The sequence below is a fragment of the Falco rusticolus genome, chromosome 4 (assembly GCF_015220075.1).
Source record: "Falco rusticolus isolate bFalRus1 chromosome 4, bFalRus1.pri, whole genome shotgun sequence".
NCBI classification, from domain to species: domain Eukaryota; kingdom Metazoa; phylum Chordata; class Aves; order Falconiformes; family Falconidae; genus Falco; species Falco rusticolus.
In genome coordinates, this window is record NC_051190.1 from 50,710,338 (window position 1) to 50,733,327 (window position 22,990).

General features: G+C 69.0%; 3 protein-coding genes across 9 annotated transcripts; 1 reads left to right on the forward strand and 2 right to left on the reverse strand.

Annotated features, from left to right (window-relative positions):
- Window positions 1–62: 62 nt before the first annotated feature.
- Window positions 63–4,508, reverse strand: ABCB8 (ATP binding cassette subfamily B member 8). The gene is made up of 16 exons (XM_037384295.1): window positions 4,397–4,508; window positions 3,687–3,966; window positions 3,327–3,482; window positions 3,152–3,246; window positions 2,957–3,062; window positions 2,718–2,879; window positions 2,507–2,592; window positions 2,339–2,436; window positions 2,149–2,254; window positions 2,020–2,053; window positions 1,791–1,927; window positions 1,604–1,698; window positions 1,157–1,290; window positions 898–1,045; window positions 282–532; window positions 63–204 (listed from the first exon to the last, which is right to left on the reverse strand). Exons 1-16 carry the CDS (start codon window positions 4,483–4,485, stop codon window positions 124–126), a joined length of 2,058 nt encoding a protein of 685 aa, XP_037240192.1. The 5' UTR covers window positions 4,486–4,508; the 3' UTR covers window positions 63–123.
- A 77-nt stretch (window positions 4,509–4,585) lies between these two features.
- ATG9B (autophagy related 9B) lies at window positions 4,586–11,880 on the forward strand. Of its 5 annotated transcripts, none has more exons than XM_037384276.1 (15): window positions 4,586–5,021; window positions 7,085–7,202; window positions 7,532–7,575; window positions 7,719–7,783; window positions 7,895–8,065; window positions 8,153–8,294; window positions 8,396–9,144; window positions 9,257–9,410; window positions 9,493–9,672; window positions 9,754–9,999; window positions 10,077–10,288; window positions 10,440–10,542; window positions 10,954–11,044; window positions 11,201–11,323; window positions 11,481–11,880. In XM_037384276.1, the coding sequence occupies exons 2-14, from the start codon at window positions 7,103–7,105 to the stop codon at window positions 11,308–11,310; spliced, it is 2,367 nt and encodes a 788-aa protein (XP_037240173.1). In that variant the 5' UTR covers window positions 4,586–5,021; window positions 7,085–7,102; the 3' UTR covers window positions 11,311–11,323; window positions 11,481–11,880. The 5 variants fall into 5 exon arrangements, 4 of the variants coding, with proteins under 4 accessions (XP_037240173.1, XP_037240174.1, XP_037240172.1 ...); XM_037384277.1 differs by having other exon boundaries at window positions 7,088–7,202; XR_005103754.1 differs by lacking the exon at window positions 4,586–5,021 and having other exon boundaries at window positions 6,747–7,202; window positions 11,201–11,364.
- A 330-nt stretch (window positions 11,881–12,210) lies between these two features.
- NOS3 (nitric oxide synthase 3) lies at window positions 12,211–22,308 on the reverse strand. 3 transcript variants are annotated; one of them, XM_037384264.1, is made up of 26 exons: window positions 22,164–22,308; window positions 21,056–21,158; window positions 20,629–20,777; window positions 20,089–20,251; window positions 19,845–19,936; window positions 19,585–19,726; window positions 19,365–19,438; window positions 19,005–19,179; window positions 18,818–18,919; window positions 18,513–18,707; window positions 18,365–18,438; window positions 18,120–18,264; window positions 17,877–17,981; window positions 17,726–17,793; window positions 17,512–17,628; window positions 16,775–16,949; window positions 16,567–16,696; window positions 16,185–16,263; window positions 15,408–15,595; window positions 14,965–15,143; window positions 14,429–14,639; window positions 13,934–14,021; window positions 13,569–13,690; window positions 12,790–12,938; window positions 12,501–12,695; window positions 12,211–12,423 (listed from the first exon to the last, which is right to left on the reverse strand). In XM_037384264.1, exons 1-26 carry the CDS (start codon window positions 22,274–22,276, stop codon window positions 12,301–12,303), a joined length of 3,456 nt encoding a protein of 1,151 aa, XP_037240161.1. In that variant the 5' UTR covers window positions 22,277–22,308; the 3' UTR covers window positions 12,211–12,300. The 3 variants fall into 3 exon arrangements, with proteins under 3 accessions (XP_037240161.1, XP_037240160.1, XP_037240163.1); XM_037384263.1 differs by having other exon boundaries at window positions 19,365–19,504; XM_037384266.1 differs by lacking the exon at window positions 12,501–12,695 and having other exon boundaries at window positions 19,365–19,504.
- Between the last annotated feature and the right edge of the window lie 682 nt (window positions 22,309–22,990).

A 22,990-nucleotide genomic window follows, 5' to 3' on the forward strand; every position in this document is an offset into this window, starting at 1 on the left:
GCAGCCCGGTCGGCCCCGGCTCGGGTCCCCCCAGCCCCGCAGCACACAGCAGAGCCCCCACGGCCGCTTTTCATCCCTGGTTTATTGGGGAGCAGCGGGTGCCCCCCCGCGTCCGCTCCACGCTCAGGACTGGTCCTTGGTCTGCCGACGGATGAGCTCGGCGTACAGCCCCCCGCGGCGCACCAACTCCTCGTGGGTCCCTGCCTGGGGGGACGGTGGAGACAGCGTCACCCATGCGGCTGCGCACCACCACCCCACGCCCCCCAGCGCCCCCCGCTCACCTCGGCCACCCGCCCCTGCGCCAGCACCACGATAAGGTCGGCCCCCCGGATGGTGCTGAGGCGGTGTGCGATGAGCAGCACCGTGCGGCCCGAGGCTGCGCGGTCCAGCGCCTCCTGCACCACCTTCTCTGACTGGGCGTCCAGTGCGCTCGTCGCCTCGTCCAGGATCAGGATAGCGGGGTCCTTCAGCAGGGCACGGGCGATGGCGATGCGCTGCTTCTGACCTCCTGACAGTGCCGTGCCGCGCTCGCCTGATGGGGACAACTGCGGGGTTCTGGTGCCGCCCCACCCTGGGGGGACCCCTGGATGGGCAGGGACCCAGGCCCCGAGGACAGGAGCCAAGGGGCACAGCCATGTTCCTGCAGCACCCCCAGGCACCACAGCCAGAGAGCCCCCCAGAAGCCCCACTCCTGCGGGGAGCCTGGCGCAGCTGCTGTCCCTCCCAGCACAGCCTCGCACCAGCGGTGACTAGCAGCCAGTGTCCTCAGGGGAACTTGGGCCACCTTGGCCAGGGTCTCATGCTCGTCTGCCTGTCCCATGGGGCAGCTGAGCTCCATCCTGCCCCGCACTGCCGCCAGGCTCAGCCCCCTGCCATGCCCTGCAGCCCAGCACATACCCACAATGGTGTTGTAGCCATCGGGGAAGCTGCGGATGAAGCCGTCCGCGTTGGCAAGCTGGGCTGCAGCGTACACCTCTGTGTCAGAGGCACCCGGCTTCCCGAAGCGGATGTTCTCCATGATGGTCATTCCGAAGAGCACTGGCTCCTGCAGCAGCAGCCAGCTCCTCAGCACCGAGCCCTGGACCAGGCCACCTCCCTCCCCTCCCCGGGTGTCCCATCCAGGGTGTGGGGGAAGCATCCCACAGCAGCCCCAAACCTGGCTGATGAAGCCGATGACCTGCCCTCGCAGCCAGGAAGGGTCCAGGGAGGAGATGTCATGGCCGTCTAGAGTGATGGTGCCTTGCGTGGGCTCATAGAACCGCTCCAGCAGTGCTGCCACCGTCGACTTCCCTGCAGAAGGGAGCCCTCAGCCCCACAACACCGGCTCCGGCCACATGCCCCGGCATCATGGAGAGCTGGTGGGTGGGTGAGAGGCACAGAGGCCAGTTCCCAGTCCCTGACACCCACTGGGCTGACTGGGCAGCACTGCAGAGGACTGGGGTGCAGGAGGATGCAGCCAGGGACTGGAGAGGGGCTGAGCTGGCGTCCCTGGGGTGGCTGGGCTGGCTCTAGCCCCCAACCCTGGCTGCAACACACAGGTCAGGGTATCCCCTGCCCTGGGGGTGCAGGGAGAGCCAGGGGGAGTCTGCGGCCAGGCTGGTACCTCCTCCGGATGGTCCCACGATGGCCACCGTCTTGCAGGGGGGCAAGGTGAGGCTGAAGTCCCGCAGGACTGAGTAGCCAGGGCGGGTGGGGTAGCTGCAGGTAGAGGAGAGGGGGGCTGCAAGAGCACCGTGCCAGCATCCCCCAGCCTGTGGGGAGGCTTGGGTGGCCGGGATGCAGGGGCTCACCTGAAGGAGACGTGGTGGAAGCAGATGCGGCCCAGCAGGGAGTGGCTGGGGATGGAGCCTCCTCCCCGCAGCGCCACACTGGGCTCCAGCGTCAGCAACTCAAAGACGCGGGCGCCAGCACTCAGACCTCGCACCACCTGCAGGGACAGCAGTGGAAGCACCCCCCAGGACCCCCGGTCACCTGCCCCCCAGCTCCCGGGGGGGGAGTGGGACCCCCTGCCCCACCTACCTGCCCAAGGAGGATGGAGATGTTTGCCATGGACCTGTGGTGCACAAGGGGAGACTCAGGGTTGTGCTCACAGCGGGCCGCAGCACACCGAGGTGCCGGGAGAGGCATTGTGCCAGGCCCTGCCCTGACCTTTGCACCGTCTGTGAGGCCACCAGGAAGGACATGAGGTCCCCAGGTGAGAGCTCATCCCCAGCCATCAGTGAGCCGCCCACGAAGATGGTACCCAGGACAATGCCTATGGGGGGCGGGATAGAGTTGGGACCCAGAGGGGGTGCTGCCCCATGGCACTGCTTGGTTCCACCCCATGGCACCTACTCACCGTTGAGCGCCAGGTTGGAGAGCCCCTGGAAGGCAGCAATGCCCAGCCCCAGCCGCTCATTCAGCCAGCTGGCACGGTCCACCTCGGTGCAGTACAGCCTGTGGGCAGGGAATGGGGACTGATGCCCACCCAGCTCCCGGTCGCCCCCAATCCCCACTGACCCCTTACCCTGCCTGCTGGTCCTCCATAGCAAAGGCGCGCACGGTCCGGACATTTCCCAGCACCTCATCTGCTATCCCGGTGGCCTTGGCCACCTGCGGGGAGAGGGATGGAGCAGGGGGCCAAGAGTGGGACACCCCCTGCTTGGGCCCTGGGGGGATGGCGGGGTCCCTTGATGGGGGTTGTAGGGCTGGAGTGCAGGGGGAAAGTGTGGGGTTACCTGCTCCTGTGCCCGGCGGGAGAGGCTGCGGAGGATGGTGCCAATGAGGGCCCCGGCACCCACCAGCGTGGGCAGCGCCACGAGCAGGAGGCCGGTCAGCTTCGGAGAGAGCAGGTAGAGCGAGACAAAGCAGCCTGCCGTCTGGGTGCCACTGCGCAGGCCCTAGGTGGGGGGAGGGTCGGCAGGGGTGGGTGCTAGGGGCTGGGGGGGGGTCTGGTGCTGCTAGCTGCGTGTCTCACCTGGGAGATGGCCAGCTTGAAAGAGGACTTGAACTCCTGGATGTCGGTCGTCAGCCGGTTCACCAGCTGTCCTGTCCGGTTGGCGTCAAAGAATGCCACATCCTGCCTGCCGGGGGGAGTGGCAGCAGGCTGGGGCAGTGGGCTGGGGGTCCCCTCATGCATCCCGTCCCCTCACTGCCCTGTGGGGCATTTTACCGGAGCAAGGAGATGAAGAGCGCCTTGCGCATGCTGCCCGCCACCTGCTCCCCAACCCGTGCCAGCAGCGCAATGTACCCAAAGGTCAGCAGCCCCTGCGGAGGAAACAGGCTTGGGAGGGGCACAGGGGCAGCCCCCCGGCACCCCCCACCTGGCTCAGGGTGCTGGCACCCACCTGCAGGCAGTATACAGCGAGCAGACGCAGAGCTGGGCACCGGACCTCCTGCAGGTAGGTGGTGATGTGGCTGCGGGTGCAGTGGGCCACCACGTTGACCAGCTGCCCCAGCAGCACCGGGATGTGGACGTTGAGCAGGGCTGCGCCCAGCGCCAGCTGCGGGAACGGCGGGTGTCAGTGCCACAGCACAGGGATGGCAGGTGTCAGTGCCGTGGCATGGGGACAGTGGGTATCCGTGCCATGGCACAGGGACAGTGGGCGTCATGCTGCAGTATGGGAACAGTGGGCATCGGGGATGGTGGGCATCACACCATGGCACGGGGACGAGGGGCCCGTGGCCACCCACCCGCCCCACCTTACCACCATGGCTGCCGAGAGGGCCAGGAGCTGGGGGCGCAGGAAGGTCCAGAACAGCGGCCAGTTGAAGGTGGGCTCCGGCTGTGGCTGGGCAGGCTCGAGGACAGCTGGGACGGTGGGGACGGTGGCCTCCTTGCAGCGCGCAGCTGTGCCCAGCAAGCCAAGCACCATGCAGCCCGTGGCTGGGCCAGCCAGGAGCAGGCAGCGCAGGGCTGGTGGCGTGGGGCTGGGGGAGAGGTGAGGGGGGCCAGCAAGCCCGAGGCGTACCCCCCCATACCTGAAACTGAGGAGAGGGGTGAGCATGGGCCACCTGAACCTGGGGCCAGCCCCGGGGACATAGGGGACCTGGACAAGGGCCGCTCCCCCCAGGCATGGCCAGCCTCCCCATGCTGACCTGGGCTGCCCCGGGGCAGGGGACACCCTGGCCCCCTCCCAGTGCTCCCGCCACCCCCACTCGCATACTCCCCCCCCGGCTGAGCACCAGCACCCGGACCCCCCCCCCCGCTCTGCCCCCAGCCCAGCGCTTGGGAGCCCACCGCCCCCTGCACGCCCCCAGCCCTGCTGCCCCGAGACACACACGAACCCCTGCAGCCCCCCGGAGCCCCAACCCCACCGCACCCCCTGACCCCAGTGACCCCGAGTCCAGCCCCGCCCCCCCAGCGACGCCGAGCCCGGCCAGCCCCCCCCCCCCCGACCCCGAGGCTCCCCGGTACCTCCGGGCCGGGGCGAGGGGCGGCCGCAGCGCAGCGTGGACACAGCGGAGCCCGGCCCGAGCGCCGAGTGCCCGCAGCAGCAGCAGCATGGCGGGCACCGACGGGGTGGGCGGGGGCGGCACCGGGTCGGGCAGGGGCGGGCGGGGGCGGCACCGGGGCGGGCAGGGGCGGGCAGCACCGGCTGCGACGGGCGGAGCTCCAGCACCGCGGCCCGGGCCCTGCGCCGGCCCCGACCCGCCCCGGCCCCGCACGAGCCCCTCGGCACCCCCCGGGCCCCGCACCCCGACAACCCGCCAGGGCCCGCACCCCCGTCCCTCCCCGGCGCCTCCTTCGGCACACCGGGCCCGCCGGGGCCCGCGCTGCTCACCGGGCCCTGCACCGGGACCCAGAGCCCTGATCCGGGACCCTGCAGCGGTCCCGCCTTACTCCTGCTCGGACCCCGCTCCCTAGGGCGGGGGACACCCCCGAGACCCCCGCCCGACCCCCCGGTGTTGGTGTCGGTGCCGCAGCGGCCATGCCCAGCGGCAGGACGCCGTCCCGGTCCCGGGGCCGGTGCGGGGACAGATGAGCGCCCGGCACCGGGGATACCGGTCCCGCGGGGACCGCACCAGCACTGAGCTGCCAGGTGAGCCGGGAGGGACCAGCGGGCGCCGGGGCCGGGGGAGACCGGGGGGGCCGGGGACACGGGAGTGGGTGGCTTCAGACAGCTGCAATGCCCCAGAGCCCCCTGTGTGGGGTCACCCCGCACCTTCCTGGAGTCCCCTGGCCTGGCCACTGCGGGGGGGACCACCAGGCGACATGGGGGCACAGGCTGCCGCACCAGCAGATATGTCTCCATGGGGTCATTGGGGTGCCCGTGTCCCCACAGGGTGCATGTGGGCCCCTGGCATCCAGGTGACTCCACAGGGCCATTGGCATGCCAGTGTCTGTCCCTGAGGGGTGGCTGTGTCCCTGCGGGGTGTGTGTCACCACGGTGCTATTGGGGTACGTGTCACCACAGGGTGTGTGTCACCACGGGGCTGTGACACTGCCTGCGTCCCCATGCATGTACCTGTGTCCCCACTGAGGTGCCTGTGTCCCTGCAGGGTCGTGGCGGTCCCTATGTGACACACATGCCACTGTGGGGACACTGGGGTACATGTGTCCTCGCAGGGGTCCTTGCCAGGGCCTGTGTCTCCGAGGAGCAGTGTGCCAAGGAGGGGTCCCCTGCTGCCCTGCTCTGGCACAGGGGTCCCCTTGCCAGGCCCCGGCCCCCCCAGCTGTTTACGCCGCCCGGGCTATTTTCGGGTGCCCCAGCCCTGCGGGTATTTTTGGCCGCCCGGTGCGGGGCACGTGGGGGAAGGACTGTGCCGGCATCACCGGCTGGGACACCCGATCCTGGGGGACACGGTGGCCCTGTCCCCAACGGGGAGTTGCGCAAGGCGGGGGTCAGTGCGGGGACGGTGCGTCCAGCAGCACCCAGGCCCCTGCAGCCGTGTTCCTCCTGCTGAATCACCGCCCCGGGGCCCCTCGTGCCCGCGGCCCCGTCGCACCGGCCCGGTACCGTGAGTCAGGCCCTGGCAGCGCCGCAGCAGGGTGGGGCCAGACAGCATCACCTGCGGCCTCTGGCCTGGCCGAGCACTGGCACGGGCCACCAGAGGGGACACGGGTGACGTGCGGGGCTGCGGGAGCACCGACCAGGCGGTAAGGGGAGGGCAGTGAGGGCTGCACAGGGGGGTTCTGTCCTTCCCCAGGGGCTGGGGGTCCTGTCCCTCCCCATGGAGTGAGGGTCCCATCCTGCCACAAGGGGAGGGGGGTCCCATCCTGCCCCAAGGGTCCCGGGGTCCTGTGCTTCCCTGGGGGTCTGGGTGTCCCATCCTGCCGCAGAGGATTGGGGTACTGTGCTTCCCCAAGGGGCTAAGGGTCCCATCCTGCCCAGGGGTCCTGTCCTTCCCTAGGGGTAGGGGGTGCTGCCGTTCCCCAGTGCGGGTGGGGGTCCCACACTGCCCCAAAGGAGCCACAGTCCTGTGCTTCCCCAAGGGGCTTGGGTTCCTGTCCCAAGGGTTTGGGGTCCCTCCTGCCCAAAAGGGCTTGGGGTCCGGTCCTACTCTGAGGTCAGGGGTCCCCGGGGCATTAAGAGTCCACTGGGGCTCAAGATCTGGCCCTGAGCTCAGGGGTGGGGGTCTGTGAGGGGAGGTGTCCTTGGGGATGGGGGTCCATGGGGATGGGGGTCTGGGGTGTGTGTGTCAGTGGGGTGGGGGTCCATGGGGATGCATGTCCGTGGGGTGGGGGTCTGTGGGGTGGGGGTCCACTCTACTCAGATTGCAGGGGGGCAGCACGGCATGGCCTGAGGGGTGGGCATGGAGGGCGTGAATTGGGGGTCCCTGCCAGGCCAGGCAGGGGTCTCCCCAGGGAGCTCTGCTGTGGCGGGGCATGGCTGAGTGCTGGCAGGGATCCAGCCGGTGGCCAGGCTGGGTGGTGTGCCCTGCCTCGGGGCCATGGCCGTGACTGTGGCCGCGGTGTGGGAGGCCAGCTCAGGCCACTCGAATTCAGGGCATGCGGGCGGCGCGGCGTGACCTCGCCGGCATTTCCGGCTCCCGGCAGCAGGGCAGGCTCAGCCCAGCAGCCCTGTGCACCACGGCCCATGGGGTTGCGGAGGGGCTGCACCCTGCAACCTGGCAATCGGTGGGTGCCGATGGGTATCCCCAGCAGGCGGGACGGTGGGCGATGGAGGCGCAAGGGGAGTACCAGCGCTTGGAGGACTTTGAGGAAGACTCACCCCCAGGCGAGGAAGAGCTGCTGGTGCATGTCACCGAGGGGCTGCAAGGTACTGGGGGGTCCAGACCCTGCCGCGGGTGGAGGCGTCCAGGCTGCTGGGGGGGCGGTGCTGCCCTGGGGGGTCACAGCAGCAGCCTAGGGGTCGTGGCTCTGGGCTGGGGGGCTTGACTGGAGGGCAGCCTGCCGGAAGAGGGCACAGGCCCATCCCTGCTGCATGGGGGGTGGGGGCACTGCTACCCCACAGCCCTCCAGCTGGTCACAGGTGGGGGGACTGTGGGTGCCAGGCTGGGATGTGCTGAGGGTGGGGGGTGTGGCGGGCCAGGGTGGGCTGTGCTGTGGCCCTGGCTTAGTTGCTGCTGTTTTTCTCTCCTCTGCCAGACTCTTGGCACCACATCAAGAACCTGGATAATTTCTTCACCAAGATATCCTTGCAGGGCCCCTGCCTGGCTGCTGCCCAGCCCTGCCCGTGGCTGGCACTGTGGCGGGGGGGCGGGGAGACCTGGTGCCGAGGGGGGGGCAGGGGGGTCTGGCACTGCAGGCACACACTCCTTAACGTGGCCCCAACATCTACCACTTCCACCAGAAGAATGGCTTCACCTGCATGATGCTTTCGGACATCTTTGAGCTGGTGTAAGTGCCTGCGGGACACCCGCCCCTGCGTGCCATGCCGTGCCGTGCCATGCGATGCCATGCTGTGCGGCCATGGGGCAAGGGGCTGCACTGAGCCTCTGCCACCCCCAGGCAGTTCCTGTTCGTTGTCACCTTCACCACCTTCCTGCTGTGTTGCGTGGATTATGACATCCTCTTTGCCAACCGGCCACTCAACCACAGCCACGCCGGGGGGGTGGCCCCTGACCGCAGCAAGGTGACGCTGCCCGATGCTGTCCTGCCAGCCCCGCAGTGTGCCCAGAGGTGAGGAGCAGGGCTGGGAGCTGCCGCCATGGCCGTGCAAGGGTCCCAGCACCGCCGTGGCCGTGCCTGACTCACGTCCCCTGCCAGGATCCAGGCCAGTGGCTGGATCATCTTCCTGCTGGTGATGGCAGCTGTCTTCTGGCTGTACCGGCTGGTGAAGGTGCTCTGCAGCCTGCTGAGCTACTGGGAGATCCGAACCTTCTATATCAAAGCCCTCAACATCCCCTCGGTGAGTGGGGCTGCAGGGAGCGGGCTCATGGGGCCATGGGGAGGGGGTTTGCAGGGCCAGCTGTGCCCACCCAGAGCCAATGGGTGTGTTGTTTGGCACAGGAGGGGCTGTGCAACTACAGCTGGCAGGAGGTGCAGGAACGGCTGATCTTGCTGCAGCGGCAGCAGCAGATGTGCGTGCACAAGAAGGAGCTGACGGAGCTGGACATCTACCACCGCATCCTGCGCTTCAAGAACTACACGGTGGCCATGATCAACAAGTCGCTTCTGCCCGTCCACTTCCGCCTGCCGCTGCTGGGCTCCGTCGTCTTCCTCACCCAGGGCCTCAAGTACAACCTGGAGCTGCTCCTTTTCTGGGGCCCCGGCTCGCTCTTCCAGAACAAGTGGAGCCTGCGGCCGCAGTGCAAGCGGGCAGGCGCCCGGCGGGAGCTGGCCCGGCGCTTGGCACGTGCCATGGTGCTGCTGGGGCTGGCCAACCTGCTGCTCTGCCCCTGCGTGCTGGTCTGGCAGCTTCTCTACGCCTTCTTCAGCTACGCCGAGGTGATCAAGCGGGAGCCGGGCAGCCTGGGTGCCCGCCGCTGGTCCCTCTATGGCCGCCACTACCTGCGCCACTTCAATGAGCTCAACCACGAGCTGCAGGCACGGCTGAGCCGCGGCTACAAGCCGGCCACCAAGTACATGAACTCCTTCACCAGCCCGCTGCTCACTGTGCTGGCCAAGAACATCGGCTTCTTCGCTGGCTCCATCCTGGCCGTGCTCATTGTCCTGACCGTCTATGATGAAGATGTGCTGACGGTGCAGCACATCCTCACCGCCATCACGCTGCTGGGGCTGGTGGTCACTCTGGCCAGGTAGGTGCACCAGGCTGTGCGGTGCCGGGCTGTGCGGTGCCGGGCCGCTGGCGGGCACAGTGGGCAGTGCGGTGGCTGAGTGGGAGGTGGGATGCCTGCCCCCCACCTGCAGGTCCTTCATCCCCGATGAGCACATGGTCTGGTGCCCAGAACAACTGCTGCAGCGTGTCCTGGCCCACGTCCACTACATGCCTGACCACTGGCAGGGCAATGCCAGCCGGTCGGAGACACGTAGCGAGATGGCACAGCTCTTCCAGTACAAGGCGGTGAGCATGGGCAGGGGTAGGTGGTGGGACCAACCCCCCCCCCCCTCCCCCAGACACCCCCTGATGCCCCTGTCACCTGCAGGTTTTCATCCTGGAGGAGCTGCTGAGCCCCATCCTCACCCCCCTCATCCTCATCTTTGCCCTGCCCACTCGTGCCCTCGACATCGTCGACTTCTTCCGCAACTTCACGGTGGAGGTGGTGGGAGTGGGCGACATCTGCTCCTTTGCCCAGCTTGATGTCCGCAACCACGGCAATCCCCAGGTCGGGGGGGGTCCCAGGGTGGGGGAGTCCCGGGGTGAGGGGGTCCCAGGTGCAGCAGCTCTGCTCACCCCTGCCCCACAGTGGCTGTCAGCCGGGCAGACGGAGGCCTCCGTGTACCAGCAAGCAGAGAATGGGAAGACGGAGCTGTCGCTGATGCACTTCGCTATCACCAACCCGCGCTGGCAGCCACCGCCACAGAGCGAGCTCTTCCTCAGCCAGCTGAAGGAGAAGGTGCAGCAGGACGCGGCCACTGCGCCGCCTGCCCAGTGCATCCTGGCCGAGGGGCCGTTGGGAGCATCCCTCCTCTCCGACGACTCGGCAGCTGCGGTGAGTGGGGCGGGCACTGGGGGCTGGGGGGGTCCGGAGGTTTCCAGCCGGGGTCGCCCTGACGCATGTCTCCGCAGCCAGAGGGCCTGCTAGCCAGCGTCCTGGCCCGGCCCATCCTCTCGGCCAGCGGGCTGGTGGCCCGGGACCGGCACTTTGCCCAGCCCTGCAGCACGGCCAGCGCCGCCGCCAGCGTCCTGGCCTCCCTGGCATCGCCCCTGCCTGGGCGGGCACGGGGTCCCCCCGCCGACAGCCCCGGCTGCCACAGCGACCGCCTGCTCCCGGAGGAGAGGTCCTGCCGATGGGGGGGAGGGGGGAGGGAGGGGGGGGGGGAGGGGGGGGCGGGGTCTGCGTGCGGAGCGGGCTGGGGGAGGGGGCATGGGGAAGGGGTGTCGTGGCGGGGCCCCAAGTGCCGGCGCGGTTCTCACTGGCTCTGCCCACAGCCTGCTCCTGAGCAAGTCACGGCTGCACAGCCTGAGCCACTCGGCACTGCTCTCCGAGGTGGCCTCGGCCGAGATGAGCCTCCATGCCATCTACCTGCACGAGGTACGTCCCCTGGCTCCCCTGCCCGTGGCAGCCCCGGGGTGTGGGTCCCCCACCATGGCCCTACCCATATCCCTGCCTGCAGGAGCATTGCTGGGGGGGGCTGTACCCAGCCGGGTGCTCTGTCCTTGCCTCCTGCCTGCCACCCCCATGGGTCTTGCCTGGCCCTGGCCCTGGTTCCCAGGCCCTTGTCCCTAGTCCTCTGCTCTGTCACCCCCTGTCACCCTGGGTTTGGCTGGGGACCCCATGGGTGCTGCCAGACAGTGTTGGGGGTGAACTGCCATGGCTGGCATCACTGCAGCCATGTCCTCCCTTCTGCCACCCCATTGGGGATGGGGCGGTGTCCCAAGGGGACACTGTGGGGAGGCAGCTTGCCATGGCGGGGGGCTCTGACTGCCTCTTCCACTCTTCCAGCTCCACCAGCAGCAGCAGCAAGGCCCTGGACCCCAGGCCGTGGGGGTGTGGGGGGCCACAGGAGCACCCAAGCCTCCCCCCATGACCACAGGTGAGCACCACGCTGGGGCTCCTGGGGGAGCGGGGGACGCATGCTGCCCCCAGCCCCCACAGGGCTGAGCCTGGAGGTGGGGCAGCTGGGGGGTCCTGAGGGCCTGAACCGTAGGCAGGAGCTGCAGGACTGGTTCTTACCCACCCTGTGCCCCAGGCTCAGCTGCCAGGGCCTCACAGGCTCAGCACCGGGAGATGCCGCTGGGTGGCTGGGCCGAGGAAGAGGAGGAAGAGAAGGAGGAGGAGGAAGTGCAGACGACGGGCTAGCTGGCCTCAGTGGGTAAGGGCATGGCCCAGCCTGGCAGCCCTGGCCTGGGGAAGGTCAGTGACCACTGGGGCTGGGGCCCGGTGGCGTTCAGGCAGTATGTCTGCTGAGGTCCCCACTGCTGAGGTCGCCACTGCTGGGGTCCCCGCTGACAGACCTCTTTCCTCTGCAGGGTCCTGGGCATGCTGAGAGCTCCCGGTGCCAGGAGAGCTGCCAGGAGGCGCTGGCTGGGACCGGGTACAGCGGGGATGCTTGCTGCTGCCCACCGTGCTGCCTGGGGCCGGGGCACGGGGTGGTCCGGCCGACCCTGCCCGCATGGGCCCCCAGCTCAGGTGCAGGGCTTTGCAGGTGGCCCTGCTGCGGTGTGGGGCCAGGGGTGCTGCCAGAGGCAGCCAGCCCTGCGAGGTGCTATATTTAGGGGGGGGCACGGTGCGCCCAGGCTGCCCCTTCCTGGAGCTGGTGCCATCCCTGCTTGCGCTGCCTGCCGGGGCCACTGCCCCCCGCAGTGCCCTGCCCAGGGCACCGGCTGCACCGAGCCACCATGGGAAATAAAGGTTTATAGAGGGGCTGTGCCCAGTGGTGACTGTGCCCGGAGCCGGCGGAGGGCTGGGGGGGGGGCTATGCTGTGGGGCTGTGCAGGGGGATATCATGGGGGCGGGGGTGATGCTGTGGACAGAGCTGTGGTGGTTTGGGGCAGTGATGCCAGGGTGGTGCCACTCGCCCGCAGCCACACAGGTTGGAGCAGCAGGACCACAGCTGTGTCCCCCCATCCCACATCTGCCCCACTCGTGGCCAAAGCAGGGCCGGGAGACCCCACCGCAGACCCCAGCCCAGCCCTGCCCACCCACGGTTCCCAGTCACGCACGGTGCCATGCTGGGGGAGGCAAAGCGCCAGGCCAGGGTTATCAAAACTAAACCTTTACTGGGAAGGCGGCGCTGCCTGCAGCGGGGCGGGGCGAGCAGCAGCGGTGGTGCCTCCTGCCCTAGCACACTCAGGGGGCCGGGCCCGGCTGCTGGCGCTCCTGCATGGAGAAGGACTGGCTGCGGATGCGGAAGGCCACCTCCTGCGTGCGGAAGGTGAGGCCGAAGATGTCCTCATGGTAGCGGTTCTTGTCCTGGGGGAAAAGGTAGCATGGCAGCATGGCAGCATGCCGGGCATGGTGCCAGCGTGCTGCACACCCCCAGCCCTTACCCGCAGCTCACTGATGAAGTCCCCGGCCTGCCCCAGCGTCATGCCGGCTTGCTGCACCAGGATGTGCTGCACCGTCTGCAGCACCTCGGTGGCCATCGTCACATCCCCACAGACATACATGTGCCCAGCGCTCTGGCACAGCACCCGGTGCACCTCTGCTGCCAGCTGCATCCGCAGCACATCCTGCACGTAGGTCTGGGGACACCGCGCAGGGCTGCTGCTGACACCCGGCACATGGCCGCAGCCCCATGCTGCCCCCAGCCCCACCTGGTCCCCACTCCAGTCCCACCTTGGGGGTCCCCAGCTCACGGGAGAAGGCAGTGAGGACCTGGCTGAGGGCCCCCTGCTCCTGTGCCTCCTGCATCTCCTGCCGGTAGATGTGGTCCAGCGCTGAGGAGCGGCAGCCGAAAACCAGCACCATGCTGCCCAGGGGGCCGCCTGTGGGGAGGCAGCAGCCGGGACCTGCCCCTGTGCCCTATGTCCCCATTTTCCCTCACCCTGCGTCCCTGCTCTCCCATCTCCTGCAGCCCCTCACACCGCCCTGTCCCCACATGCCCCCATCCCCTTGTGTCCCTGCGTCCCCAGCCCCGTGGCCCACATCTCCGCGCCACCATGCCCTGTGCCACTGTGCCCCTGGCCCCCAACCTTCTGTCCCCAGGTGGCCATGTCCCTCCATCCCTGCACCCTGTGCCCCATGTCCCCCTGTCCCCATGCTCCACATCCCCGCTTGCCCGTGTCCTGTAGCCCTGACACATCCCCACGCTGCCCTGTCCCCATGTCCCTCCATCCCCATGTCTCCATGCCACACACACCCATGTTCCCCCCACCCCCGCGTCACCCTGCTCTTGTGTCCCCATGCCCCCACCCTCCACCTCCTTCCTCGTGTTCCCACATCCCCTTGTCACCTTACCCTGCATCCCGGTGCCACCAGCCCCCGACCTTCTGTCCCCAGGTCGCCGCATCCCTCTGTCCCCCGTGTCCTGCATCCCGGTGCCACCGCATCCCCAACACCCACCCTTGGCCCCAGCCCCGTGACCCCGAGCCCACCCAGCCCCCCGCCGCCCCCACCTCCGGCCCGCAGGTGGTACAGCCGGTGCTGCCAGAAGCTGCGGAAGGGCGCGACGCCGGTGCCGGGCCCCACCAGGATGCAGGGCGCCTCCGCGGCGGCCGGCAGCCGGAACGACGGGGCGCTGCGGACGGCGGGTCACCGGGTCACCGGCAGCGCCCGCGCGGGGGGTGCCGGGGAACGGAGTCCGGGGTGCAGAGGGTGCGCGCAGGGCATGCTGGGAAACGTAGTCAGAGTGGTGGGGAACGCGCAGGGCATGCTGGGAAATGTAGCGGGGCGTGCCGGTGGTGTGCGCAGGACACGCTGGGAAATGTAGTCCGGGGCCGAGGGGCGCATGCAGGCAGGGGCGGGGGGGCCTGTCCCTTACCCCCGGATGAAGGCGGGCACGGTGTCCCCCGGCTGCAGCCGTGCCAGCCAGGTGGAGCAGACGCCGTAGTGCAGGGGGCCCTGCCCATCTGCGGGGACACGGGGGGGGGGGAGGTGCTGCATGGGCTGTGGCAGGCAGCCCCCCCACCATCCCTGCACGGGGGCCCTGGGGGGCCCTAGGAGCCTGGGACAATGCATGGGGACAGGGGACCACGTCCAACAGCATCTCCCAGGCACTGTGTGATAGGGCTGGGCGGGACCCTCAAGGGGCCCTGGGAGACCTGGAGACACCCCTCGGGGGTCCTGGAGGTACCTCTGGAGGGGGACCCTGGAGATGCCCCTGGGGAAACCTGGAGGTGCCTCTAGGGGGGACCCTGGAGGTGTCTCTGGGGCCATGCAACACAGGGGTGCCGTGACAGGCGTTGCTGTGTGTGTGGCAGGGCAGAAGGTAGCAGCCCCCCACCCGGGGCCCCCACCAGCCCCCAGCCCCACTCACTCTCACTGTGGTAGGTGACTACGGCCACTGTGAGGTGGATCTCCCCAGGGCTGGGGCCAGGTGCGGAGCTGATGGAGTAGTAGCGCGGCTGGAGCAGTGGCAGCTGGGTGAGCAGCAGGGAGGCCGGCAGCCCCACCGAGGGGAACTCCTCCAGCACCTCCAGCAGCGTGGGGCACCGGAACCACTTCCAGTCCTCATACAGCCGGGCATCCTGCAAGGCACCCAGCTGGCCCATGGCCACTGTGCCCAGCACCCCTGCCCAGCAGGGACCCAGCATCCCAGCAGGAAGGGAACCAGCACCCCAGCATCCCAGCCAGGGAGGGGCCAGCACACCAGCATCCCAGTATCTCAGCAGGAAGGGAGCCAGCCTCCCAGTACCCCAGCCTCCCAGCCAGGGAGGGGCCAGCATCCCAGAGATGAAGGGGGACAGCATCCCAGTATTCCAGCTATGAAGGGGGCCAGTATCCCAGCATCCCAGCCAGGGAGGGGCCCAGCACCCCAATCAGCAGCGAACAAGCCCCAGCCCCTGCTCCCACCTGGCCGAGCTGCTGCAGGCGCTGCCGGTCGGCTGGCTCCTGTGCCAGTGTAGCCAGAAGCTGCAGAAACTGGGGGCTCGGGGGGGCCGCCACATCCAGGAAGAAGGTGAGTGCCTGGGCCAGGGTGCAGGGGGGCAGGCGGCTCTGTGGCACCCCGGGCTGGGGGGGCACGGGCCCGTCTGCGGGAGGAGGGTGGGGGCGTGATATGGTAGGCATGCTAAGCCTCTGCCCCTGCCCCAGCCCCTTCTCCTGCCCCAGCCCCTTCCGCCCCTGCCCCAGCCCCTTTGCCTGCCCTTTCCCCTGCTCCAGCCGCTGCCCCGGCCCCTTCCCCTGCTCCTTCTCCTGCCCCGGCCTCTGCCTTTCCTGCTCCCTGCCCCAGCCCCTTTCTCTGCTCCCTCTCCAGCCCCTTCCCGGCCCCCGCTCCCCGCGGCCGCGGGTCCTACCGCCGGGATCCCCCTCCAGACTCTCCACCACGACAGGCTGCTCGGGGGGCGGCGGGTCGCGCACGCGGCCCAGGACCCCCCGCACCAGCTCGGCGCGGTTGGCGGGGAAGACGCCGAGGTGGTCCCCGGGCTGGTACCGCAGCTCCGCCTGCCCCGCCGAGTCCAGCCGCACCAGCAGGGTAGCCCGGCTGCGCGGGTGGGTCAGCGGGGCGCAAGGGGTGGTCCTGGGGTGGGGGCTGGGGGGTCTGGGGGCCCGTGGGGGGTTCCAGATTTGGGGGGGGGGGGGGTCCCGGGGTGAGGGGGGATGCAGGGGTGAGGGTCCCGGAGGTGGGGGGTCCCAGAGGTGTATGGGGGGGTCCCGGGGTGAGGGGGGATCCAGGGGTGAGAGGTTCCGGTGTTGGGGGGGGCATCTCAGGGGCTTAGGGCCCCGGGGGTGGGGGTCCCGGGGGTGAGGGGGGATCCAGGGATGAGGGTCCCGGAGGTGGGGGGTGCCAAAAGTTGGAAGGGTCCCGGGGGTGAGGGGGGATCCAGGGATGAGGGTCCCGGAGGTGGGGGGTGCCAAAAGTTGGAAGGGTCCTGGGGGTGAGGGAGGATCCAGGGGTGAGGGGTCCCGGAGTTGGGGGGGGTCTGGGGGTGTAGGGGTGGGGGCAGCCCAGGAGTGGGGGGTCGCAGGGACGCGGGGAGGGGCGGGGGTCCCGGCAGTGGGGGATTCGGGGATGGGAGGTTCCAGGTGTGCTGGGGGGTCATGGGGGTGGGGAGTCCTGGGGAGGGGCTCACCTGGACTCCTCGCTCTGCAGGTTCTCCACGGAAAGCACCGTGCAGGGCAACACCCGGCGCTTGTGCAGGTGGGACAGCCCTGGGGGGGCACGAGGGGCTAGCACTCACAGGGGGGCACAGTAGGGGCTGGCGAGGTCGAGGAAGCTGGGGGGGTCATGGGGGGGCTGGAGAGACTCTTGGCAGGGCACTGCCGAGATCCCATGTTTGTGCTGGCTGTAGGTGTCCTGCGGGGGGGTTGTGGGGTGTTCTTCCCAGAGCTGGGTGGGGATGACCAGGGGGGCGGGGGGCCATGGGACAGATGCTGGCGACAGGTGGAGGGTGATGCTAAGGGGGGGTTGGGGGCTCCCTAGGGGTGCTGGGGGGGGCAGGGTGGTGGTGGTACCAGCCAGGGTCTCCGTGGCCTGGGGCTGCCCAACCAGCCGGTGCCTCTGGCGCTTCCAGCTTTGGGGGGGGGCGAAGAGCTCCTCGGCCCCCCCTGCCACGTCCCCCACGCAGAAGGTCTCACAGGCAGCCTGAGGACACAGGAAAGGGCCAGTGGGTGCTGCAGGTGGTGGGTGCCCCCCTCCCACCCCCCCGGTGCCCCCACTGACCTGGAAGACGAGGCGGGCCCACGTGCGGAAGGACTCCTCCTGGGCACAGAGCTCGTCGCCCTCACCCATGGGCAGCACCCGCTCCCCCCCCAGCTCCTCCAGCCGTGTGTCCACCGCCCGGGCGAAGGCACAGAAGTGGGGGTATGCCCGGGACCCCAGCCCGAACACCGAGAACCTGCCACCACCGCGGGGGAGGGCTGAGCACAGTGACCCAAGACCCAGACCCTCTGATGGAGGGTTGGAGCCTGCACTGGGAGGGGGAGCACTCACAGATGGGGTGGCACAGGTGGGGGGATGCTCAGGGCAGGAGGGGCCATGCTCAGGGATGGGTGGGGTATATGCTCAGGGATGGGGTGGGGGCACCCAGGGATGGGGCGTGGATGCTCAGGGGTGGGCTGGGGTGCTCAGGGCTGGGGTGGGGGCACCCAGGGGTGGGGCTACCTAGGGCTGTGAAGGGGAGCGATGTTGGTGGGGGCACCTAGCCTGGTGGGTCAGGGCTGTCACAAGCAGGGCTCAGGGTTGAGGACCCCTAGGGACAGCTTCTGCCACAGCCATGGAACAGACGTGGCTGAAGCTGCTGGTGCCAGGGCCAGTCCCCACCACAGACTCTGACCTCTCCCTGGCCCAGCACCATGAAGCCCCCCCGTCCTCCCAGACAGGGCACCCTGAGCCCCCAGCCAGACACTGTGCTCAGGCAGAGGACCCCATCCCTGTGGCCATGGCCATGCTGGCGGTACCGCAGGGCGCCCAGCGTGCCAGCACTGTCAGTGTTGCTCAGCTGCCGCCGCTTCTTCTTCCAGGAGGTGACGAGCTGGTCAGACTGTGAGACGCTGTTGAACCGCAGCTTGTAGCTCCTGTTCGGGACAGGAGGGTGAGGACAGGGTGGGCCCTGCCTGGGTGGACCCTTCCCCAGCCCCAGGCAGGCACCCCTGGCCTCCCTCGTGTGCTCACATGGGTGGCTCAGCCTGGGAGGTGCTGGTGTAGGGTGAGGTCATCTCCATCAGTGCCTTGGAGAAGCTCTGTCGGGGATAGCATGTCACTATCACCATCCCATCCCATCTCCATCCCATCCCATCCTCTCTGCCTCCTTGCAGCCCTTTACCTCCGCGCACTCAGGGGGATCCCCATTGCCAAAGGTGCTGGTCACCACCAGAACCAGGGTCTCATGTTCCAGGGACACCACATCATACTCATCCATGCACAGCACCTGGAGGGGGGGACATGGGACTGGGACATGGACAGGGGGCTGCAACAGATGCCTTCCCCACCACCCAAACCACCCCCCACATGAAGGCACCCGTTGCAGCCCAGACTGCTGCTCCCCACCCCATCTCCCCCTGCCCACCTTGGGGTCGAAGGCACGTCGGAAAAGCTGGCAGAGGTTCCAGGCATAGGTCCGGGATTTGCCAGTCTCGGTGGCATAGAGAATGGTGGCCTTGACGCGGCGTGCCATCATGTGTCCCATCAGCTTGGCTGAAATCTTCACTGCACTGGGGATGGGGGGATCGCCGGGTCAGCAGCTTGGGCTTGGGGACCCATGGGCAAGAATCCCCCCCCTACAAAGACAGCCCCCAAAGGGTGGGCACCTACTTGGCCACCTCCTTGAAGGTCTTTCTCCTGGTGACAGTGGTGCCCTTAGAGACGTAGACCTTCCAGGCATCGGGCTGTGGGGCAAGCGGGAGGGATCAGCTGGGGGGCTGGGGAAGGGGGGGGTGGGGGGGCCAGGGGCTGGGCCCACCTGGTAGCGGAAGGTGGGGCAGAGCTGGTAGTTGACCATCTCCTGGTGGAAGACAGGGGTGAGGCTGCCCGAGATGGGGGGCACGATCCAGACCCAGTCTGCAGGGCACCCCCCCCGTGTCCGCAGCTCATTCTCCATGTGCTTCACAAAGGACTCTGTGGCCGCGTGGTGGTCCACGATTGTCACCTTGGCCACCTGCGGGTACAATGGGCTGGGAGTGGCTGGCACCTGGCCCAGGATAGTGGCAGTGTTGGGGTTCCCCTGGTGCAGCCATGCCAGCATCACCCCCCAGCCATGCGTCCCACCTGGTAGCTGTGCAGCACGGCGATGTTCACCTCCACTGCTGCCTTGTCCTTCCAGAGGGACGATGTCGTTCGTGTGTCCAGCCCCATGCGCAGGGCCACCTCCTGCCAGTGGCATGGTGGGGGGCTTAGCTGGGGGGTCCCGGTGGGGGTTCTAGGCCAGCTCGCCCCCCCCAGTTGTGGGGCTCACCGGCAGCAGGTTGTAGCGCTGGCTGTCGCAGAGGTTCCTGGTGCCGATCTCACTGCTCATGTACCAGCCGTTGAAGGGGGCTGCCGGGAACTCCAGCCCCCCGACCTCCAGCAGCATGTTGGAGACAGCCGGCAGCGCGTACCACCGCAACCCCAGCTCCCCGAACCACTCCAGCCTGCATGGGGGGAGGTGGGTGGGCTCTAGCCAGGGACCCTCACCAGCCCTAGTGTGGGTCCCTGCCGCAGATCCCAGCCCCGCTCCCCTCCCCAGGGGTGTCCCATCGGGGCTGGCAGAGCTCCGGTCCCTCGGGGCTGTGGGGGGCAGGCAGGGCTGGGGGGGGGTGGGCACAGCCCCACTCACGTGGGGTGCTGGAGGGGCACCTCGAGGACCAGCTCCGGCGGGAGCGGGAAGAGCTCGGGGGGCTCGTCGGGGCCCTGCAGCAGCAGCGGCAGCACGTCGAAGCGGCCGCCGCCGGGGCTCCAGCCGTGCTGGATGCAGAGCTGGGGGGCAGCAGCATCAGGACGGCGGTGGCACCAGGCGGGGCCGGGGGCAGGGGGCTGGGCAGGGGGTGTCTCCCCACCTCGGTGATGTCAACGTTGGCTGGGTCCCCCTGCACGGAGCCATCGGGCTGCCGGTACCCAGCATAGCGGATCAGCTGCGTGTTCCAGATGCGGAAATCACCGCGACCCGGCATCCGCTGGGGAAAAATGGTGATGGCCGACCTGGAGGGGCCAGGGTGGGATGTCACCAACACCCCCACCGGCTGCAGGGCTGGGGGGTCCTGCCCCAGGCGGGGTGGTCTGGCCGGTGGTGAGTACAGCAGCCTGACAGGGCTCTCACCGAATGTTGCCGCGGTTGGTGGCGTACTGGATGTGGGTGCAGAGGAAGCTGAACATCTCTCCCACACTGGCGCAGTCCCGGGCGTCAAACACCTGTGGGAGGGGGTCAGGGGGGGATGCAAGGGGACATCCCACTGGTCCCCCAACAAGCATCCGCAGAGCATCCACACTAGGGTGACCCGTGGCTGTGGGGCAGGCATGGGGCCGGGGTTCCTGCCAGCACCATGGGGTGCCCCCTGCCCCACCTGCAGCTTGTTCCACTGGATGCGCCCCACGCAGCGTGCGGCGTTGCGCCAGGCCTGCTTGGCCCCAAAGACGAGCTCGGGCTCCAGCAGCTGGTAGGTGCCGGTGGCCATGATGGCGGCTTCCACCTCTCGCAGCCGCTGGGCGTGCGCTGGTGAGTTCTCCCTGCGGACACCCCCACACCTCAGCCCCCCCCCACTGGGACAGACATCCCCCGCACTGGGACCCGCCCTGCACTGCTGTGGGGTGCAGGGCTGGGGGTGCCCTGGGGGGGGAGATGGGGACGTGGGGTGCCCCAGGGCACAAGTGGGCTGTGGGGTTACTGTGGGGCAGGAATGGGGATGCGGGGTGCTTTGGGGTAACAGTGGGGTTTTGGGGTACCTGTCTTGTGCAGGACAGGGGCTGTGGGGTGCTCAGGGCACAGCTGGGGCTTTGAGGTACTTTGGGGCAGAGACAGGGATGTGGGGTGCCCCGGGGCAGGGATGGGGATGTGGGGTGCCCCGGGGCAGGTCGGTGCCCTGGCCCCCCGGCACCCTGCTCACCGGCGCAGGGACAGGTAGTACTGGGTGATGAAGTCCCGGGCCAGGCCCAGCAGCTCCTCGATGGGCCGGGGGCCATCAGGGGCCGGGGCCGGCAGTGGCCGTGGCAGCACCAAGGAGCCCAGGCAGCGCTGCCCTGAGCAGGGCAGCTCCTGGGTGGGAGGAGGGAGGTCTAGAGAGGGGCCCTTCCGCACACCCCCAGTCCCAGACCCTCCATCCTGCACTCCCCCATCCTGACACCCGCATCCGCATGGCCCTCAGCCCAGTAAACCCCATCCCCCCACCCTCAGCCTCATCCCCCCCCATCCCCAAACCCCCAACCCCGTTCCCCAACAGCCCTGAACACCCATCCCCATGCCCCCACCCCCTATCCCCATGCCCCCATCCCTGTGCCCTCTAGCCCCACGCCCCCTACCCCCTCACCCCCCACCTGCAGGGCCTGGGCACAGAGAGTGTCATAGCCGATGCTCCCTGTCTCCCAGTTCTTCAGCCGGGCAAAGCGAGGGGGCTCCGCTGGGCGGGTGGGCACCAAGCTGGGGGGGACATGGCCCTCAGCCCTGCCCGGGCACAGGGAAGGGGGCCAGCCTGCCCTGCACGTGGGGCACAGCTGGGGATCTGGGGGGGTACACCCCCACACACCCTGCACTTGGTCCAGCAACTGGGACCAGTGGGGCTCCAGCACCAGCTGCCCATGGGGACTGTGACCCTCAGGGGGGTGGGCAGGGTGCACTGGGGTGAGGGGATCATTGGAGATGGGGGGCTGTGAGGGGACATGGGGGTGACCAGGGACCTCCCCTGGCCCCTGGTGCTGCTGTGGTGGCCCCTGGCTCAGTGCCGTGGGAGCTGGCTGGGGGGGAGTGGGACGTTCCTGGGCCTCATGTGTGTGTCTGTGTGTGTGTGTGAGAGTGTGTGTGTGTGTGTGTGAACAATGGCCATGAGTCAGAGCAGGCTCATGGCCACTGAGGGGGTGAACCGATCTCCTGCCCCCCCCGCGCTGGGGTGACCCCACACATCCCGGCACAGCTTTACTTCCCAGCCCAACTCGACCCTTGCGCCCCTTCCCCGTATGTCCCCATACATCCCCATATGTCCCTGTATGTCCCATCCACCCCAGCACATCCTGGTAGGTCCTGACTCATCCCACAGCCTGCTGTGGGGCTGGGGGCACTACACTGGGGCTGCTGGCGACATGCCACAGGGCAGGGGACACTGGCATGATGCCACATGGCATCGCAGGCACAGGGCTCTCTGCCGATGGGTGCCCATGGCTGCACCGCATCCTGCCCCAGCAAGCATCGCCCTGGCTGGGCCACCTCTGCTGTGGGGACACATCCCTGGTGGGCTCTGGCCATGTGGGAATGTCCTCATGAGCCATGGTGGGGTCAGGCAGGAGGGGGCCGAGTGAGCAGCCCCGTTGGGGCATGACAGCCAGCAGACACGGTGCACTGCGGCACTGGGTGCCAGTGCCCCGACCAGCCATCCGTCCACCCCACCCCATTTGCCCCATCCATCCTGCCCCGTCCGCGCTGTGCACCCACCTGCCCCGCTCGGTGCCCGCAGTCTCCTCAGGCGTGGTGCTGAGCTGGCGGGAGCAGAGGCCGAGGCCGCAGGAGCGGGCAGCGCCGGGCAGCACGGCCGGCAGGTTGCCCATCGTGCCGCCACTGAGCCGCCGGTGCCGGGAGCGGCCGCTTCCTCCGGCCGCAGCGGGGAAGTGGTGACCTCGGCCGCGCACGCCTCCGCCCTGCGCACAATGGGCGCCCACTGCTGCGATGCTGCCCACCAGGACATGGCACAGGCCATGCCGGGGACCCTGCCGTGGGGCTGCTGAGGTGCTTCAGCCCTGCTCTGCCCTCCCTGTACCCCTGCAGGTGGCCGGGGGGGGGAGGCAGTGGTGGCAGTGCCAGGGGTGGCATGCACAGGACCCCCAGCATGGTGAAGGGACCCCCCAGCATGGCCACAGGCCCTGACACAGCCACAGAACCCCCCAGCATGGCCATAGCTCCCTCAGCATGGCTGCAGGACCACAGCACAGCCATGGGACCCACGACGTGGCCTCAGCCCCCCCAGCACAGCCACAGGGCTCCCAGCATAGCCATGGGACCCCTGGCACGGCCATGGGACACCCAGCACAGCCACAGGACCCCCAGCATGGCCACACAGCTCCCAGCATGGCTATGGCCCCCCTGGCACAGCCACGGACCCTTCCTGCCTCCCCCAGCCACTGTCCCCGAGAGGGGTCCATTTCCCCTGGCCCCAGCCCCATGGCATGCCAGAGCAGGGGAGAGAGGGGCCGTGGGCTGGAGTCTGCCACCACCTGCCCCTGATGGGGCCAGCTGCCCCCCTGCCCCTCCTGCCAGCTCCTTTG

What these genes read in the sequence shown, in the direction of transcription:
- NOS3 (XM_037384263.1), bottom strand. Translation starts at nt 22,276, where the DNA reads ATGGGCAACCTGCCGGCCGTGCTGCCCGGCGCTGCCCGCTCCTGCGGC. An exon ending in ACCTTCAAGGAGGTGGCCAA is followed by an intron (nt 18,265 to 18,364) that starts GTAGGTGCCCAC and finishes CCCCATCCCCAG; the next exon opens with TGCAGTGAAGATTTCAGCCA. An exon ending in GGCACGCTGGGCGCCCTGCG is followed by an intron (nt 16,950 to 17,511) that starts GTACCGCCAGCA and finishes CGGTGGTGGCAG; the next exon opens with GTTCTCGGTGTTCGGGCTGG.
- ATG9B (XM_037384275.1), top strand. Translation starts at nt 6,932, where the DNA reads ATGCGGGCGGCGCGGCGTGACCTCGCCGGCATTTCCGGCTCCCGGCAG. An exon ending in TGGATAATTTCTTCACCAAG is followed by an intron (nt 7,576 to 7,718) that starts ATATCCTTGCAG and finishes CGTGGCCCCAAC; the next exon opens with ATCTACCACTTCCACCAGAA. An exon ending in CGCCTGCTCCCGGAGGAGAG is followed by an intron (nt 10,289 to 10,439) that starts GTCCTGCCGATG and finishes CTCTGCCCACAG; the next exon opens with CCTGCTCCTGAGCAAGTCAC.
- ABCB8 (XM_037384295.1), bottom strand. Translation starts at nt 4,485, where the DNA reads ATGCTGCTGCTGCTGCGGGCACTCGGCGCTCGGGCCGGGCTCCGCTGT. An exon ending in CCCGCCGGGCACAGGAGCAG is followed by an intron (nt 2,593 to 2,717) that starts GTAACCCCACAC and finishes CTCTCCCCGCAG; the next exon opens with GTGGCCAAGGCCACCGGGAT. An exon ending in TTCCACCACGTCTCCTTCAG is followed by an intron (nt 1,699 to 1,790) that starts GTGAGCCCCTGC and finishes CTCTACCTGCAG; the next exon opens with CTACCCCACCCGCCCTGGCT.